The sequence below is a fragment of the Hibiscus syriacus genome, unplaced genomic scaffold (genome assembly GCF_006381635.1).
Source record: "Hibiscus syriacus cultivar Baekdansim isolate YM2019G1 unplaced genomic scaffold, ASM638163v2 tig00116951_pilon, whole genome shotgun sequence".
NCBI classification, from domain to species: Eukaryota; Viridiplantae; Streptophyta; class Magnoliopsida; order Malvales; family Malvaceae; genus Hibiscus; species Hibiscus syriacus.
The window spans coordinates 5,777,479-5,793,245 of NW_024063482.1; the positions used below are offsets into that span (position 1 = coordinate 5,777,479).

General features: G+C 34.4%; 3 protein-coding genes across 8 annotated transcripts; 1 reads left to right on the forward strand and 2 right to left on the reverse strand.

Annotated features, from left to right (window-relative positions):
* Window positions 1-1,359: 1,359 nt before the first annotated feature.
* On the reverse strand, window positions 1,360-6,086 carry LOC120188522. 6 transcript variants are annotated; one of them, XM_039191928.1, is made up of 9 exons: window positions 5,937-6,086; window positions 4,823-4,887; window positions 4,462-4,617; window positions 4,215-4,320; window positions 3,789-3,971; window positions 3,103-3,259; window positions 2,336-2,661; window positions 2,077-2,166; window positions 1,360-1,674 (listed from the first exon to the last, which is right to left on the reverse strand). In XM_039191928.1, exons 2-9 carry the CDS (start codon window positions 4,835-4,837, stop codon window positions 1,607-1,609), a joined length of 1,101 nt encoding a protein of 366 aa, XP_039047859.1. In that variant the 5' UTR covers window positions 4,838-4,887; window positions 5,937-6,086; the 3' UTR covers window positions 1,360-1,606. The 6 variants fall into 6 exon arrangements, with proteins under 6 accessions (XP_039047859.1, XP_039047857.1, XP_039047861.1 ...); XM_039191926.1 differs by having other exon boundaries at window positions 4,823-4,926; window positions 5,897-6,086; XM_039191930.1 differs by lacking the exon at window positions 5,937-6,086 and adding an exon at window positions 5,327-5,451 and having other exon boundaries at window positions 3,807-3,971.
* Window positions 6,087-8,400: 2,314 nt separating this feature from the next.
* LOC120189111 lies at window positions 8,401-11,208 on the reverse strand. The gene is made up of 2 exons (XM_039192447.1): window positions 9,615-11,208; window positions 8,401-9,299 (listed from the first exon to the last, which is right to left on the reverse strand). Exons 1-2 carry the CDS (start codon window positions 11,091-11,093, stop codon window positions 8,523-8,525), a joined length of 2,256 nt encoding a protein of 751 aa, XP_039048378.1. The 5' UTR covers window positions 11,094-11,208; the 3' UTR covers window positions 8,401-8,522.
* An 836-nt stretch (window positions 11,209-12,044) lies between these two features.
* On the forward strand, window positions 12,045-15,767 carry LOC120189146 (mitochondrial adenine nucleotide transporter ADNT1-like). The gene is made up of 8 exons (XM_039192479.1): window positions 12,045-12,453; window positions 12,596-12,644; window positions 12,747-12,910; window positions 13,798-13,835; window positions 13,928-14,040; window positions 14,291-14,404; window positions 14,830-15,174; window positions 15,570-15,767. The coding sequence occupies exons 1-8, from the start codon at window positions 12,296-12,298 to the stop codon at window positions 15,651-15,653; spliced, it is 1,065 nt and encodes a 354-aa protein (XP_039048410.1). The 5' UTR covers window positions 12,045-12,295; the 3' UTR covers window positions 15,654-15,767.

The window sequence follows — 15,767 nt, forward strand, 5'->3', positions numbered from 1 at the left end:
GGGCCTAATGTGACTCTTGGGGCCCCAAGATACATTAGGTTGGCTTCCCTTGCTGTGTGCTTAGGGTAAACTATATGGACTTGGACTTACGGGCCTAAGGATACAAGCTCTAAAGCTTATCATTAGGTTGGCTTTCTTTTTGTTGTGTGCTTAAAGTAAACTATATGAAAAATAGTTTTGGGAACTACTGATAGTGTACAAGAAAATGGTTTAAACTATGATTTTCAAAAGTTAAACTCTTTTATGAATTTATGAGATTTACTGGACTATGATTTGTTTAATGTACCTATTGTGATTTTAAGGTAATATTGGGACACACTGAGCCTAGCTCACCTTTCGAAAATATTTTTCCCCTTTCAGATACTGTTGGTTAGATATCTCGGTTCGAGCACTTGGAGGATCAACATATCTCTTTAAGTATATCTGATTGTAATGTTTTATCTTGCTAGTTGACTTTATTTTGGCGACATGGACCTTATTTTAAAGTATCGTATTTTAGGATGATGACACTTTTACTATTACTGTTCGGTTTATTGTGATTTTGATTTTGAAGACCTGTTTTAAATTAATTTATTATTTATTGGTATTATATTTACAAGTTAGGTTTTGATAGTATAATATCATGTCATTTATAATGTGATTTTACAATGATTGAATAACGGTTTCAGAAAATGTCTTTAAGAATCATGTATGTGATCTACTAAACTTAGTCGAAACGCATAGACCGGGTCTAGATGGTTACACGATGAGCCTAGCCCTGCAAGTTTTCATAAAATTATCTATAATAAAGCCCTTGTATTTGATTGCACTAAATAAAGTGTGAGGTTAATCTCAGATTTCAAGTGTTTTATTTGAAATTATTATTTTTAATTTACAAATACAATTACAATTAGAATTACAAATTATATACATTCAATTAGTTATCACGTGTGATAATTTTAATCAGTCATTGTAATCTATAAGTCCATAATTGAGTATAATTAAAATCTCCAATTACACTATTCAATTCTTGAAAAGATAATAAAAATCGATGTAATTACTTCCTTGAATTTTACAATTAATAATATTTTAAATATGTAAACTTATATAACTATATAATTACAATTTGTACTACTAAATATGACATGAAAAAAAAAAAGATACAATCGCACACTACCAGTCATAAAAATTTAAAATTTAGTGCAATCACACTAAAGTCTAATTAATAATAATAATAATAATAATAATAATAATTAAATTTTCACATAATTACACTATTAATGTCCAAACTTTCAACGGATTAGCCAATTATAATTTTGTTGTTGTAGGCAAAGCAAAAGATTTAGGAACAAAATAGTGTCATATTGCCGATAGCCAATTATAATTAAATAGTCTTGTATCAACAATCTACGAAAATTACTACTATGGATGAATATGGATACTTTCTTGTCTGTCGACTGCCATTTGAATGAACAAGCTATAAAATTATGCTGCCTCAAAGGTTCAGATCTTGCTAAAGATACAAACTGCCTACTGAATATACGTCAAATGTTGTTCTTATTGATCAAACTCTGTCCGACTATAACGGTTTTAAGAAGATAAGGTATGGACTCACCTTGGTCTACGGCTACGGTTTATCTTCATCGGATGGAGAGCTTGGCTGGTCGGGTATGGAATCAACAAAAAACTCCTCCACTGAAACAAGTTAGATTAATTAGTGTATGGTAAAAAAACTGGCATGCAGAGTATTACTTTTCAAAATGTCACATTGATGCAAGTTGCCTATCTATTACTAGAACTCACAAGACTGCCAAGATCTTAACTGCACATGTCGATAAATTTGAGTATATGAAAGGTCTGGTAAAATCATATTTATGCCAGTTAAAGTTATGTCATCTGAATTAGGATCTAAGGGTCGTATCTCCGTACCCATGTCTGAACATATGTTAGAGACAAGTACTTGAAGAAAAATCAAGGGTTGAAAAACATCATATGGTATTAGTATCATTCTGTTAATAGATATAACAATATCTAATCAACATCCTACAATATTTCAAAGTAGGCATCGAAGTAAATAGCATTGTATAATCTCATTACCTATATCCTCTTGCTCTGAAGAATCAAGCAACATTTCTGAATCAGAGGGAAGAAATGGAGAACCCGGGTAGTTCCCAAGGGCTCCTAAATCTGTAAAAAATCCGTAATCCATACTTTATGAGAACAATCTCCGAAAAGAAAAAAGAATTAAATAGCAGTGAGGCAGTACACAAATTATTAAGCGCAGGAAATTGAAAAGCAAATACAAAAGCCTGAATCTCAAATGTGTGTGTAGGTCTCATAGCCACAAAAAAGTTACCTCCCAAGTTTGACAAGTCTACCGTCAGATCGATGAGATTGAAATTCCACTGAATCTGATCCAATGATCTGAGGGATTCTCTAGAATTCCCAGTTCCATTTTCCGGTCCCAGCTGCAACCCCACTGAACTTGCCACATCTGTTGTGAAGGCTGAATCAAGTGCCGATGTATCTACTCCCATCCCTGACATGTCTGATGCGGCGAAGGGAAAATTCCCACTCGATGCAACTGATGTAGGGCTCACAGGCATCTCTGACACAGATGATATGGTATTGGTTGGAGGAACTGCAGGTTTTACATCAGCGGCATTGTTGTCCATCAACATGCTAGAATTAGAAGAGAAGAAGGTTACTTGACCAGAAATAATAAACTTTTTAAAGCCAAAAGCAGGGTATAACAAATGGGTAAGGTTGGAAATAATTTGACAAGAAATTAATATCTAAGCACTCTTTAAGAATGCGGTAGTAAAAACTATTCATGTAGCTAAGCAAAATGATACCAATAACAGCTAAATTGAACAGAGTTGATGTACAATAATGCGATAAACCTTAATACAATCATGCATATTTTGCAATCTAACCAAGCAGATATTTTGCAATTACTCAAATGGTTAATTAGGCAACCTATCTTGAAAGAAATAGCATAAGTTGAGCACGAGATCATGAAAATAAAGAACAGCGTATTCACGCGTACAGGTAAGGAAATATTTGTAAGGTTTACAAATTACAGGCTACTAACAAAAAAAAAAAAGATGGTGAACTTCTTACTCTTTCCCAGAATTCATATGCATAGGTTGAAAATTGCAGGGTGCAGGGACTCCATTGACCACGTGACAGCTTGATATGCCCATAGAGTCAAGATGGGGTTGCCCTGCAGCTGGAATTGGAGGTCGCATCACAGGGTATCCCATTGGTAAGTTGTTAACTGCACTGCCAATAAGTGGTGTTAAATAACCACGACGGTGACAGCCATACAAACCAAATACTTAGAACTCCCACAATAAATTATCTGACACAAAGTATATTTCACAGATACCGATCACAAAAGAAAGTTATGAGTTTGTTTCAATGGCCTATACTTCTCACTAGTTCTCCTAATAGAGAAGAGAACTGTGAACTTACTAAATTAGAAATGATCAAACAAACAGCAATAGACACCGTATCAAGTGGAAAATTACAAAACCAATCTCTACAAGTGTTTGAAACCGAAGTATCTTTTTCCTCAAGTTGTGAACTTGAAAAGAGAAATTTGATAATCTAACTCAGAAATTGTTATATCAAGTGACAATCATAAATATTTATCACATTCAAAAAAAATTCTACAGCGACCAGCGATGATGCTACTAATAAAATATATTAAAACTTGTGGTTATTTCATACCAAATAATGATCACTTTATAAGTTAACTAAACAAAAACAAGCTTGTGTCTATTATTTATTTAGTCAGAACATACCGGGCATGGAATGAATGCCATTTTGTATTGGGGCCAGAGGAACTTTTGGAGGTACAGGATATTTCATCATATGATATTGATGCTCAAGAAAATGGTTAAATAAAAGGATTTGCTTCTTCAACTTCAGCCTTATGTAATAGGCCCTGAAAAAATCAGCATTTTCCTCTTCCAGCTTCTGCCATACTGAATATACAAGAACAGTAAAGAAACAGAGTTAGCACCCAATTCAATCACATTTGAACAAGAAATGTACTTGACTCATGGCTAAGATAACAAATTCAAAGATATCATTGCAGTAGGTTGGTTTTGGTAACACGTTCTACCTTATGCATAAACATTCAATGCATTTTATTGAAAATTTTCAAATCCACATACATATATGTGTGTGCACGCACACAAATTAATAAAGATGTTTCAGGAGAATACCTAATGTTGTGAATCCAGGGTCTATCCTTGCTCGAGTCAAGAGGGTTTTGACAACCTCGTCTCTATTCATGTACAACTGTAAACATCGTTCAATTAAATTCTGGACCTGCAACAATCAATTTACATAAATCATTAAATTGCACATAACTAATAGAAAAGGATATAAAAATCCATCTAGCATTGAGTATCATGGATAGAAAGAAAAAATAAACAAATAAATAAAATAGACAAGGGATCGGTTTCCTACGAGTTCAATATCTTCGCGTGAAACTTTTCGACCATTGTTGCTTGAAGCGGATAAAGAACCGGTGTCTGCTAAGGGGACATCTGTTGTTTCATTGTTCAGCTGTTCCCTTTTTGGTTCAATGGAATCTTGAGTAGAAGGTTTTACGTCTTGTTTGCTCTATTATTTGAACAGAATTTATCTTCAAGTTAGTGTCAAGGGATAACTGATAAGCAGGTTAATGCAACAGTAAGAAAATATGCAAACAGTTATTTCCATGTTACTTCTGAAGTAACAACACCTACAATTCTGAGCAATGACTAATTAGCTAACTTCGAAGTGAGCAATCGTTTGTATGAAAAATTACTTATTAAAAGAGAAACACCTGCAAGTTCTTCATTCCAACTGAAAGCCAACAGCCTGCATCTCTTTGTTTGGCTCAGACAATCCCTACCAAAGACTATTTGCAGCTGAGTAACCATATACAATGTATGAAAAAAAATTCAAAATCACAATGTTGTGAGCGAAAAGCACCACGAAGAAAATTGTTCCAGATTAGATGCTATGAGTTAAGTTTCGGCAGATAAAAATACAGCCAATGTTCACAATCGCAATGAAACAATAATGTACCCTATATGCCACTCACTAAGATTATAACCTTTTTCCAAAACAAAAGAAATATACCTAGTTATGATCAAGCAAGTTCTCCGATTAATTTCCCAAAAATAATGACATTAATCATCATCAACTCCGGCGCAAGTGAACCACATGGCTCAAATCAATCGTTAGGTTGGATAAATTAACTCCAAACTTACCAAAACACATCCTAGTAATTATAGATTCACAAGGCAAGAATCAATGGAAAGAACCACAGTGTTTCATTACTTAAAAATCATTAACATATAAAACCCTTTGCTCCCTCTTCAGTTTACTTGTGATACTATAATTTCCAACAGCAAGTTATGCGTCACTCACCTTTTACTGAAAAAAAGAAAGATCATGAGCTTTCTATCTAACTAAACAGATCTAAAAATAATTACACAAAAATTGCAATAGTCATAACCGGCACATTGTTTATTCTTTTTTCTCTAGAAACAATTCCAGCTTTTCAATTCCAAAGCAGACGTTCCCCATTTAGCAAACAACGAGTAAAAGACACGATCAATTTCAATAAATAAAACGAATATTTATTTTAGAAAAAGCTAAATGATGCATTTAGATACAGTAAACATATTAATAATTAGAAAAGTGAACCACAACTTTAAATTTAGCAATTCTATAAAAAGAAAGGAATAAATAAGCACAGACCTGGCTAAAATTACCTTAAAAAAATTCTCGACTCCAGAGAGCACGCAAAAAACTAAACTACTGAACCTTTTTCACTTCGACGAGCTTAGACATTCAAACTCCAAGATCTAAGAAACGCGTAATAAAAAAAAGCGTAGGAAATTCTACTGTACCAAACAGATACAAGTTCAGAAGAGTTGCTTCAACGGTACCTAGGAAGGATTCAACGGAAGATTCCCGATTGAAGCCGAAATTCAAGCGCTTAGGGCTTCAGAGATGCTTTGCGTTGATATTTGTTCCAGAAAATAGAAATTATTTTTGAATGAAAGAAAAATGGACCACAGCAGTAGAGAAGTTTACGGAAGATTGTGGAGTGGAGCTTTTAGGGTTTATAAATTAGTAATGTTGCTGTTGAAAGCCCAGAAAAAAGAAAAATCTCTGCGAAGTTAATATAGCTGAGCTTTTTCTTTGGCATTTTATTGGAGTTTTGAATTTTCTGATAGTAAATTAAAATGCATCCAATTGGGAGGAAAACGACTATTGAATGAGCTTTCAATTTTTCGTTTTATTTTGTGATTCAAGATTTAGATCGATATTATAATATGATTATAATATAATTAATAGATTATTTTCATTTTTAAGATAAATATAAATATAAAACAAATTAAAATTAATGTATATGTTGTGATACATAAATTTAAATTTTATTATTATTATTATTATATATAACATTTTAATTACGTTTTTATTTTTACAAATTATAATATGTGATTGAGTAACTTCGTTAAATATCATATTCATTAAATGATTCCAGTGGTAAAATAAAATATATTCTTCTTGGATGTCCCGAGTCAAGCAATAATGTTTACATAAACCTATAAACATATATTATTTTTTGATCACCAAAAATATTAAAAAAGATTATATTAACATACACAAATAATAGTGTTTTATTCAACATGCTAATTTCACCATTTAAAAAAATACTTGATTAAAAAATCGAATACCACATTGAATACCAAAAATTATATGTATCATTTTTCAAAAAGTGAATAATTGAAATAGAATAAGAATTTGTTAAAAAAAATAGAATAAGAAATACATGTATATAATTAAATCAAAATCAACAAATAATATGTATAATTAGATCAAATTAAAGTTTATATATTACATTACACATGACCTAAATTCATATTTAAATTAAATATTTATATCAAAGTTTAATGATACATGAGGATTTCTTAACCCAACTCCAATGTACCAAATAATTTATCCATAAACCCTACAAAAATAAAATTCTATAATTTTGAACAAGATATCATTACAAGTACGGGTGTAAATGAGCTGAGTCGAGCTCGACTCGACTCGAAAACTCACGAGTTTAAAATTTTCAAACTCGACTCACCTCGAAATCCTGAACTGAAGCTCGTAAGCAGTTCGAAAAGGCTCAAAATGGAAAAACAAATCTTAAACTTAACTCGATTGAAGCCTCAAACTCAAACCCGAACATAAACCTTAAATAAATGAAAATCTTACTGTATTTAAAAAAATTCAATACATAAATATTAATATTATTAATAATTTATTTTTGAAAAAATAAAATCTTAATATATTATATTTTCGAGCTGCTCACGAACTTCTCGAGTCGCTCACGAGCTTCTCGAGTCGAATAACAAGTAGCTCATTTTGGCTCGTTAAGAACTCGAGTTCGAGTCGAGTCCATTCGATCCGAGTATTTATCGAATATTGATAAAATCGATCTGGAGTAACTCGCGATATGTCTCATCTTATTTACAACCCTAATTACAAGCAAGAACACAACATTCCATGCAACAACCATCTAGCTTCTGTTTCTCTTATCAACCTTTTTTTTTTTACCATGTAGTAAATGTCATCAATACAATGGTAACTTTCAACAAGAAAGTTTACAAAATTGAGAGCTTGTTAGAGTGCGTTTGGTTCACTAATAAAAGTTTATCAGAGAATAAGATTATTGAGAATGTTGTATTTTGTGTTTGGTTAGTTTAGATGAATGTAAGATTATCGTGTTTGGTTAAAAGAATAAAATATTATTAGAATGTATATTTTACCAAATTTTCATTATTATATATTTATTTTTTTAACAAGTTGAAAAATATTTATACATTTTCTTTAAAAAAAATTAAATTCATAAAATTTATATAATTTTTTTTTACAAAATTGAAAATATAAAAAGGTTTAATAAAAGGGTAAAATTTTATTTTACCCCTGGACTTCATATAAAATTTTAATTATAGATTTTTTTGTAAATCTAAAATAGTTTAAGGATAAATTTGTAATTTAACCTTCGTAGAATTTTTATTATTCAACGACAAAATAATGATATTTTTGAAAGAATTTTTTTAAAGGGCATTTTAGTCTAAAACGTCGGTAATCCAACAATATTTAAGGAAATAGAGATAATGACATTCCTGGTAATATACCAAAAAAATCTACTATTGGTAATGTAAGATTATCGGGAATAACATTCCTGGCCAACCAAACGGGGGAATGTGAATTTTATTCTCATGAGAATGTGGATTTCATTCCTATGAGAATCTCACATTCCCCCAACCAAACACATCCTTAGAGACTGAAATTAAAAATGGGGGAAAGTAAAGCCTATTAAAATGTTGGAAATTTAATCCTAATCACTAGGGTTTATAACATGATATGTAGAACTTAGATGCAATACTAAAGCAACCCTATTTCAATTACAGTGTGTATAACCCTAAACTGAAACACTAACCACTATTCTGTATCCTGCATTCCTTTCGCCATTACTCTGTCGCTATCCTCGAAAAACCAGGCAACTTCAAAAATGGTTTTCGTCGGTCGTGGTGTACATACAAGCACAAGCCAAGAAGCATGGATGACACCATCTCGTGAGAACACTCGCTAAGATTCACTCGATCAGAAAATCCACTTTTTGCAGAGTAGTTTTCATGTAGACCGGTTTTGCAACATCTTCGAAAGAAACTATATTTCAGACAAACAAGAGATAGTACCTCAGGAGGTGGGCGGAGAAGGCTGGTCCAGTGACAACTGTTGTGCAGAGCACTACGAAACCTTTGCTCATATACACCACTTGAGCAAATCCCATCACTTAGCTGTGATATTTCATTCATTCTCGAGAAACCCACCAGTCCAAGAGAGCCAAATTCTAGTTGTTCAGCAGGGTTATCATAACTAGAATTATGATCATAAGGACACAACATGACAACAGATGGAATACAACAAGGCCCATTAGATGACACCCCATTCGAATTCATGGCTGGTAGTGGGTACATGCCATATGGCATGCTAGCAGAACTACTTTGTGAAGGGTTTGAGCAGACTGGTCCATTCCGAGACTGGTACGATGTAAGCGAAACATGTTTATGTGAGCCCCAAGACCTTGATTTTTCATCTCGGTTGCGACCATGGCTATGCCAAGCAGTTAGTGACTTTGTATTGGCATTCCAATTCCCTTCTTTATCACCATGGTAGCCATTTTTGTCGTAATTATACTTTCCCCTCCTTGTATTTGCAGAATGGCGTTCTGTCATAGGGACTTTCTAAAGTAGAGAACAAATCATAAACAAAATTATTGAAGGCTATAGTTCTCAAGGTTGAATGACGCAGAAATGGAACCAAAAAATATTAAGATCACTTCAAAATAATAATGAAACAGACTACTGTAGTAGTATCTTATGACCAATATAACACTGCATTTCAAATGATCGTTCACAACGACGGTACACAACACAACCAAATAACGGGGAATGGGAAAAACAGGACTCCGTAACCAACCTTACTCTCAAAGCATGCAAAGTTCAGGGCAGATATTTCAAGTAATAAAAGCTCATAACAGATTGTCATAAGTCACTTACAGGGTTTGGCAGGTATGTCCCTGTACCACTGTGATATCTTGGAATTTCATCAACATTCCTTGGGAATACATTGACAGGTCTGTTCGAAACAGATTGGAGGGGTGTAACAGGAAGAATACGAGGCCCATAACTTGTAAGTTGAGAAAAGAGATTCATGTTGGTAGAAAGAGGTCTCCTGGGACCGTCCCATGGGAAATGACCTTGTAAATAGACCGGTGGCACCATAACGGGTGAAGGATAAATCAACATTGGAGGATCTCTAGAATTTTGGTAAAACCGTCCATACTGCAAATTTTGCCAATGATTAGCAATGTCACCTTTAAGAATGTCAAATTTATGCTCAGATGATTCAAGAGATGAAACCTTTTTCATAGAACTAGAAGTACTTGACACCTCAGGCTGATCAAGTCCCTCGGATGATTCAAAAAATTTACCAGAATCATTGTTATCCAAACCTTCATCCCAACTAAAAGGGCTTGTTGATGCATCTGGAGTTCCTTTTTCTTCTAGAATGTTGCACACAGGACAGAACAAAAATGGAAATGGTGGTCCTGTTACCGTGAAGGCCAAGGGAGGAACTACAGACTTATCCATTGTTCTTCGGCCCGAACTTGGACCTGAGAGGAATGGAGGAATACGAAACAGTGGATCTGATCTGCTTGTCTGAGCTTCCTCAAATCCAGGCATTTGATGCTTTTGATTAGGAAACAAACCATCCGGTTGAGGTCCAAAGCCAATAGTTCTTTCAGCCATTTCAGCGCCCAGTATTGATGGCGGATCGGCATCATCATCTACCTGCAAGGAATGCCCAGATAAACTCTTACCATTCACACATACAGCAGAAGGAAGCACAGAAGCATCTGTTTTCCTACCTTGTTTCTCCCTAGCAGGATTAAAGACCCTTGTTGATGACTCTTCCCAATAAGCTTCTGATGAGGTTTTACTCCTGATTGAACTAGTATGTGAAGCAGGCATGGATCCAGAACTCATAGCTCTTTTATCTAAGTAAACATCACTAGCTCTATTATCTTGATAGTTGAAAACATTTAGACGATGTTCTCTTGGTACTCGAGTTTCTTTTGTAAACTTCTGATGGGCTTTAGTAGAACTACCAGAGCTGCCAACCCTAGACCTTGCTGAAGTTGAAGGCTGTTTATCATCTGACTGAAGCATTTCAAAACTTCCATTTTCAAAATCAAAACCACCATTAGAACCTCTTTCCTGTTCATGCCATAACTCGTGTTCCACTCCCCCAGGGTCAATTTCTTGAGAACTAAAATTACTACTACTGGGCTCAATTGGATTCTCTGCATTTGAGGCTAATTCAATGCCAGAAAAATAGTGGGCCAAAGGATAAGAGACCAATCCATGGGGAAACATTTGAATATTCGTAGGAATGAATCCACCCAAATTTCTTTGATCATGTTCTTCTTGATGCATTCCTTGTGAATCCGGAACTGAAGAAAAATCCTGAGTCATAGTTCCCAACCCTAAATCATCTTGGATACTATTTAGAAAGCTGTTAGGATCAGCTGTGTCAATGCTTTGACAGGTTGGAGCTTGCCTAATAGATGAGGATCATCATGTGAAGATTTAAAGTAGCTTTATTTAAAATTTTGATTCAAATCAAATTTTAATATAATTAAAATTACAAATATTTAAGATATGGCAAAAATGTAGCTTTAGATTTTAAATATTTGTTATCGTAACTTTTAATTATATTAAAAATTGATTAGAATAAAAAATTTAAATAAAAAAATGTTATTAACATTTTTTTGGTAGATTGTATGCTTAGTACCGAAACTATCAGTTTTCATCCGATTTAGCATTTAAACTATCAATTTTCTTAAAAATCATATTTAATATTTAGTTTTTGTTTCATTTTAGTACCCACCGTTAAAAACTTAACGAACAAGCTCATCGATCGCTGCGTCTACAGTATTCAGCTGTTGCATTCTTTAGCTGATAAAGCTCAAACTCCTAAATATGATTTCGGTCTCTGTTTCATCGAAAAATGTCTCAATCCTCCCAAATCGACGATGGAATCTTCGACTTCTTCATCCTCGGATCTCCGTCGTTAACAGTCTGATGTGCATGAAACTAGATTATGTTACTCGTCATTCTCTCGTGGTCCACCATTCAAATTGATTGTCCGTCCAACGGAGCTATGCCCTGTCAGCCCGTTCGTTAAGTTTTTAATGACGGATACTACAATGAAACAAAAACTAAACGTAAGATATAATTTTAAAGAATTGAAACTTTAAGTTCTAAAATATACTAAAACTAATAGTTTATGTACTAAAATCACAGTTTACGCTTTTGTCTTTATAAAACCAAAGATTCATTATCTTCTCCCAGAAAAAGCTTCACCAACCCACGTGCCATCAAAGCAACAGGCATTACACGCACTCAAATAGCTCATAGTCTCGAGCTCTCGATTCAGCCGCCACCACCAGTCCACCATACCTCTCTCTCAAAAAACCTACACAAAGAAAAACTAAAAAATAATAAAGAAAAAGAGAAAAATGCGGAACCTCTTTTTACTATAAATCGCTGCGAAGATCCGATCCTATCGGTTGCCGGATTATCCTCCTCGATAGTCCCGTGAGCTCGTCAAACTTACCAGAAAAACGACTTCTTACGGTTACTTCAAAGATTTTTGTAGTGTTTTTTGGTTTTCAATGGCTTCGGAGGATGTGAAGACTAGCGAATCGGCGGTTTCGACGATCGTTAATCTAGCCGAGGAAGCGAAGCTAGCGAGAGAGGGCGTCAAGGCCCCAAGCTATGCTATTCTTAGCATCTGCAAGTCTCTCGTTGCCGGCGGCGTCGCTGGTGGACTGTGAGCTCTCTCTTTTTCTCACTATGGACTGTTTGTTTGTGTCGACGGAAAAAGACATTTGAATATCTCGACTTTTATTATTTGGAAAATAAGCGTGAAAAGATTAATGCTTCGTTTAATCTAAATCTTTTTCGATATGCAGGTCACGAACTGCCGTTGCTCCTTTGGAACGTTTGAAGATATTACTTCAGGTTTTTTTTTTGTTTAATTTCTTTGGATTCTATCGTATTCAGAAAGATGAGTCATTTGGTTTCCGAAATGATTAACTTCTCTTGGGGGGGGGGGAAATGCAGGTTCAGAATCCGCATAATATCAAATACAATGGAACAGTTCAAGGCTTGAAGTACATTTGGAGAACGGAAGGTTTTCGTGGATTATTCAAAGGAAATGGTACTAATTGTGCACGGATTGTCCCTAACTCTGCGGTCAAATTCTTCAGTTACGAGCAAGCTTCAAAGTAGGGTTTCTGAACTCTGTCCAATTCAGCTTGTTATTTATTATTCTATTGGTTGATTGATTGACTTTTTTGTCTATCAACTCTGTATTTCCAAGTTTGATTGACTGTCATACTGAAACTGGTCAAGTCTTTTAGGCTAGTGTTCACTTGTTCCCTAAAATTTGATGATCAGTCCTTGGTTTGGTTATTTGAACTAAGAGAAGTTCGAACCAGTGTTGTCAAGGGTGGAAAGATACACATGAGGCCCTAGAGTATTATACTACTTGAGGCATAAGGCGCATAAAAGTGCTAGCCTGAGTGGAGTGAGGCACAGTATATATATGTGTATGTGTTTGTGTGCATGTAAAATAAGCTTAAGGTATCTATGATAATAACACCTCTAAATAATGGTCCAAAACTTGCAAAAATTTCTGTTTCTTTTGCTGGATAATATGCATGATTTTATTTCGGTTCTATGTTTGTTGTTGAGTACTCAAATATTGAGAAGTAGAAAATTTTTATATTATCCCTTTTTTTGCTACAAAAGGTACAATTAATGAAAAAAACTTTAAATAAATATGAAATTAAAGGGAACATTTATTAAGCGGTTTTTCTTTTGTACCTATCACTTGCAAAAAGATTGCCTAGGCATATAATGTTTGTGCCTAGAAAGGGTTTGAGGCATTAGTGTTGTCTGGCACTGAGGACAATGCCTAGGTGCGTGCTTTGAAAACATTGATTCAAGCTGAAAGTTTATGGTTAAGCTAGTGCAACCTATCAGACTTAAGTTTCCTTGGGGATACAATATTTTTTTTCCTTTTTACTGCTCCTACAACACATGTTCAGGTTTTGAACCAAAATAAATGCCTGTTTCTCTCGCTAATTGTTTCTTGTTATTTTTGTGACAGGGGAATCCTGTATTTGTATCAACAGCAAACTAACAATGGTATTATCTCTAATTTTATGTTCTTTATTTATATACCGATTTCCTTGAGATCTCGAATGTTCAGATAAGGGTTGGCCTTGTTCATTCTGCAGAAGATGCTCAGCTCACTCCTCTTTTACGCCTTGGAGCTGGAGCATGTGCTGGAATAATTGCCATGTCTGCAACTTACCCAATGGATATGGTACGAGGCAGGATTACTGTACAGGTATTAGCTATTAAACATTGTTTCATTTTGGAAGATGTTTGATGTTTCAATTTTTGTCTCAATCTATCTCAATGTTATCAAGATGAAAGATACTACTTTGTTGTAAACTTTGGAGATAAATTTGTTATTTCCTTGAATTATTTGCATTAGAAGAAAAATTGAAAATTGTTTTAATTCTTAATTCAATGGCGTGGGTTTTCCTTTAGTTTGGCTACCTAAGCAAATAATCATTTAATTGTATATATCACAGACAGAAAACTCTCCTTATCAGTACAGAGGGATGTTCCATGCTTTGTCTACTGTGTTGCGGCAAGAAGGCCCATGGGCATTGTACAAGGGTTGGCTTCCTTCTGTCATTGGAGTTGTAAGTTGTTCATTTTCTTCAATTTGGAGTTTCGTAGTTAAATGGTTTTAAATGTTATGTTTTGATGAGATCATCGCTTGGCAGATCATAAAGATCTTGTGAGAGAAAGAATTGGGGAGGGGTGAAGCATGCATCCTTTTTTCTTAGGGTCACACAACAATGGAACCTTCACTTAGTAAAATCAGCTTCTGGGGAATTTTAATTTGGACCTTTCTCTAGTTTTTTCAACCATTTTTTTATTTATCGGTCTTTAGTCAGTCAGCGCCAGCACATTCTTGTCATTTCTGCATAATGCCCGTATCCCCATTTTGGGTGGTTTAAAGTGATCAATGAGTTTGCTGTTGGTGAATAACTGTATTACCTGACAAAGGGATGTTTTACTTATTTGTTGTATCATTGATTTCAAACTCATTTTATGTTTGCAGATACCATATGTGGGTTTGAACTTTGCTGTCTATGAGTCTCTAAAAGATTGGTTAATTAAAAATCCACAATTTGGATTTGTTGAGGACTCTGAGTTGAGTGTGACAACGAGGCTTGCTTGTGGAGCTGCTGCTGGAACTGTCGGACAAACTGTTGCTTACCCGCTTGATGTCATTCGTAGAAGAATGCAAATGGTAGGATGGAAAGATGCTGCATCAGTTGTCAGAGGTGATGGTAGGCATAAGGCTCCTCTTGAGTATACTGGCATGATTGATGCATTCAGGAAAACTGTTAGGCACGAGGGCTTTGGAGCATTATACAAGGGTTTGGTTCCTAATTCTGTGAAGGTCAGTGCCTCTTGATTCCCTTACATTCACGTGTTGATAAATGCAGCTGTAACATTTTCTCCCATGTGATTGATATTATGAAAATAAATTTTAGTACGGATAAGATATAGCTCAGAAAAAGATTGCATAGGCAAGATTTTCACGCTATTCTTTTCTTAAACTGTCAGAAAAAGAATCCTTGTGTATTTTGCATTATCGTAGATAAAATATAGCAACGTTGTCAAGACCTTCCCATTAAGTTGTTATTTGGTATTGAAAAGAACCAATTTAATACCTTACAATTATTTTTTCATGGTTTTATTATATAATCAACGTTTTATCTGTACATTTGAATATGAAAATACTTCTTTTGATGGTTGATAATTAAGATTGTTTGTTCCCTTCTCTTTTTTCAGGTTGTACCTTCAATAGCTATTGCATTCGTGACATATGAGGTGGTGAAGGACATTTTAGGAGTTGAGATCAGAATATCAGAATAAACTGGTACCGATTCAACTTGATGTTCAAGAATTGTGTGTTATTTTTGTAGGTAAGGGGATATAGAGCAAAGATGAACTAGGGGATGGTCCTTTTAACCTTTTTTAGTTTCTCAC

What these genes read in the sequence shown, in the direction of transcription:
- LOC120188522 (XM_039191928.1), bottom strand. An exon ending in CCCTGGATTCACAACATTAG is followed by an intron (nt 3,972 to 4,214) that starts GTATTCTCCTGA and finishes TTGTATATTCAG; the next exon opens with TATGGCAGAAGCTGGAAGAG. An exon ending in CATATGAATTCTGGGAAAGA is followed by an intron (nt 2,662 to 3,102) that starts GTAAGAAGTTCA and finishes TTCTAATTCTAG; the next exon opens with CATGTTGATGGACAACAATG.
- LOC120189111 (XM_039192447.1), bottom strand. Translation starts at nt 11,093, where the DNA reads ATGACTCAGGATTTTTCTTCAGTTCCGGATTCACAAGGAATGCATCAA. An exon ending in GGACATACCTGCCAAACCCT is followed by an intron (nt 9,300 to 9,614) that starts GTAAGTGACTTA and finishes TCTCTACTTTAG; the next exon opens with AAAGTCCCTATGACAGAACG.
- LOC120189146 (XM_039192479.1), top strand. Translation starts at nt 12,296, where the DNA reads ATGGCTTCGGAGGATGTGAAGACTAGCGAATCGGCGGTTTCGACGATC. An exon ending in GGCGGCGTCGCTGGTGGACT is followed by an intron (nt 12,454 to 12,595) that starts GTGAGCTCTCTC and finishes TTCGATATGCAG; the next exon opens with GTCACGAACTGCCGTTGCTC. An exon ending in TTCCTTCTGTCATTGGAGTT is followed by an intron (nt 14,405 to 14,829) that starts GTAAGTTGTTCA and finishes TTATGTTTGCAG; the next exon opens with ATACCATATGTGGGTTTGAA.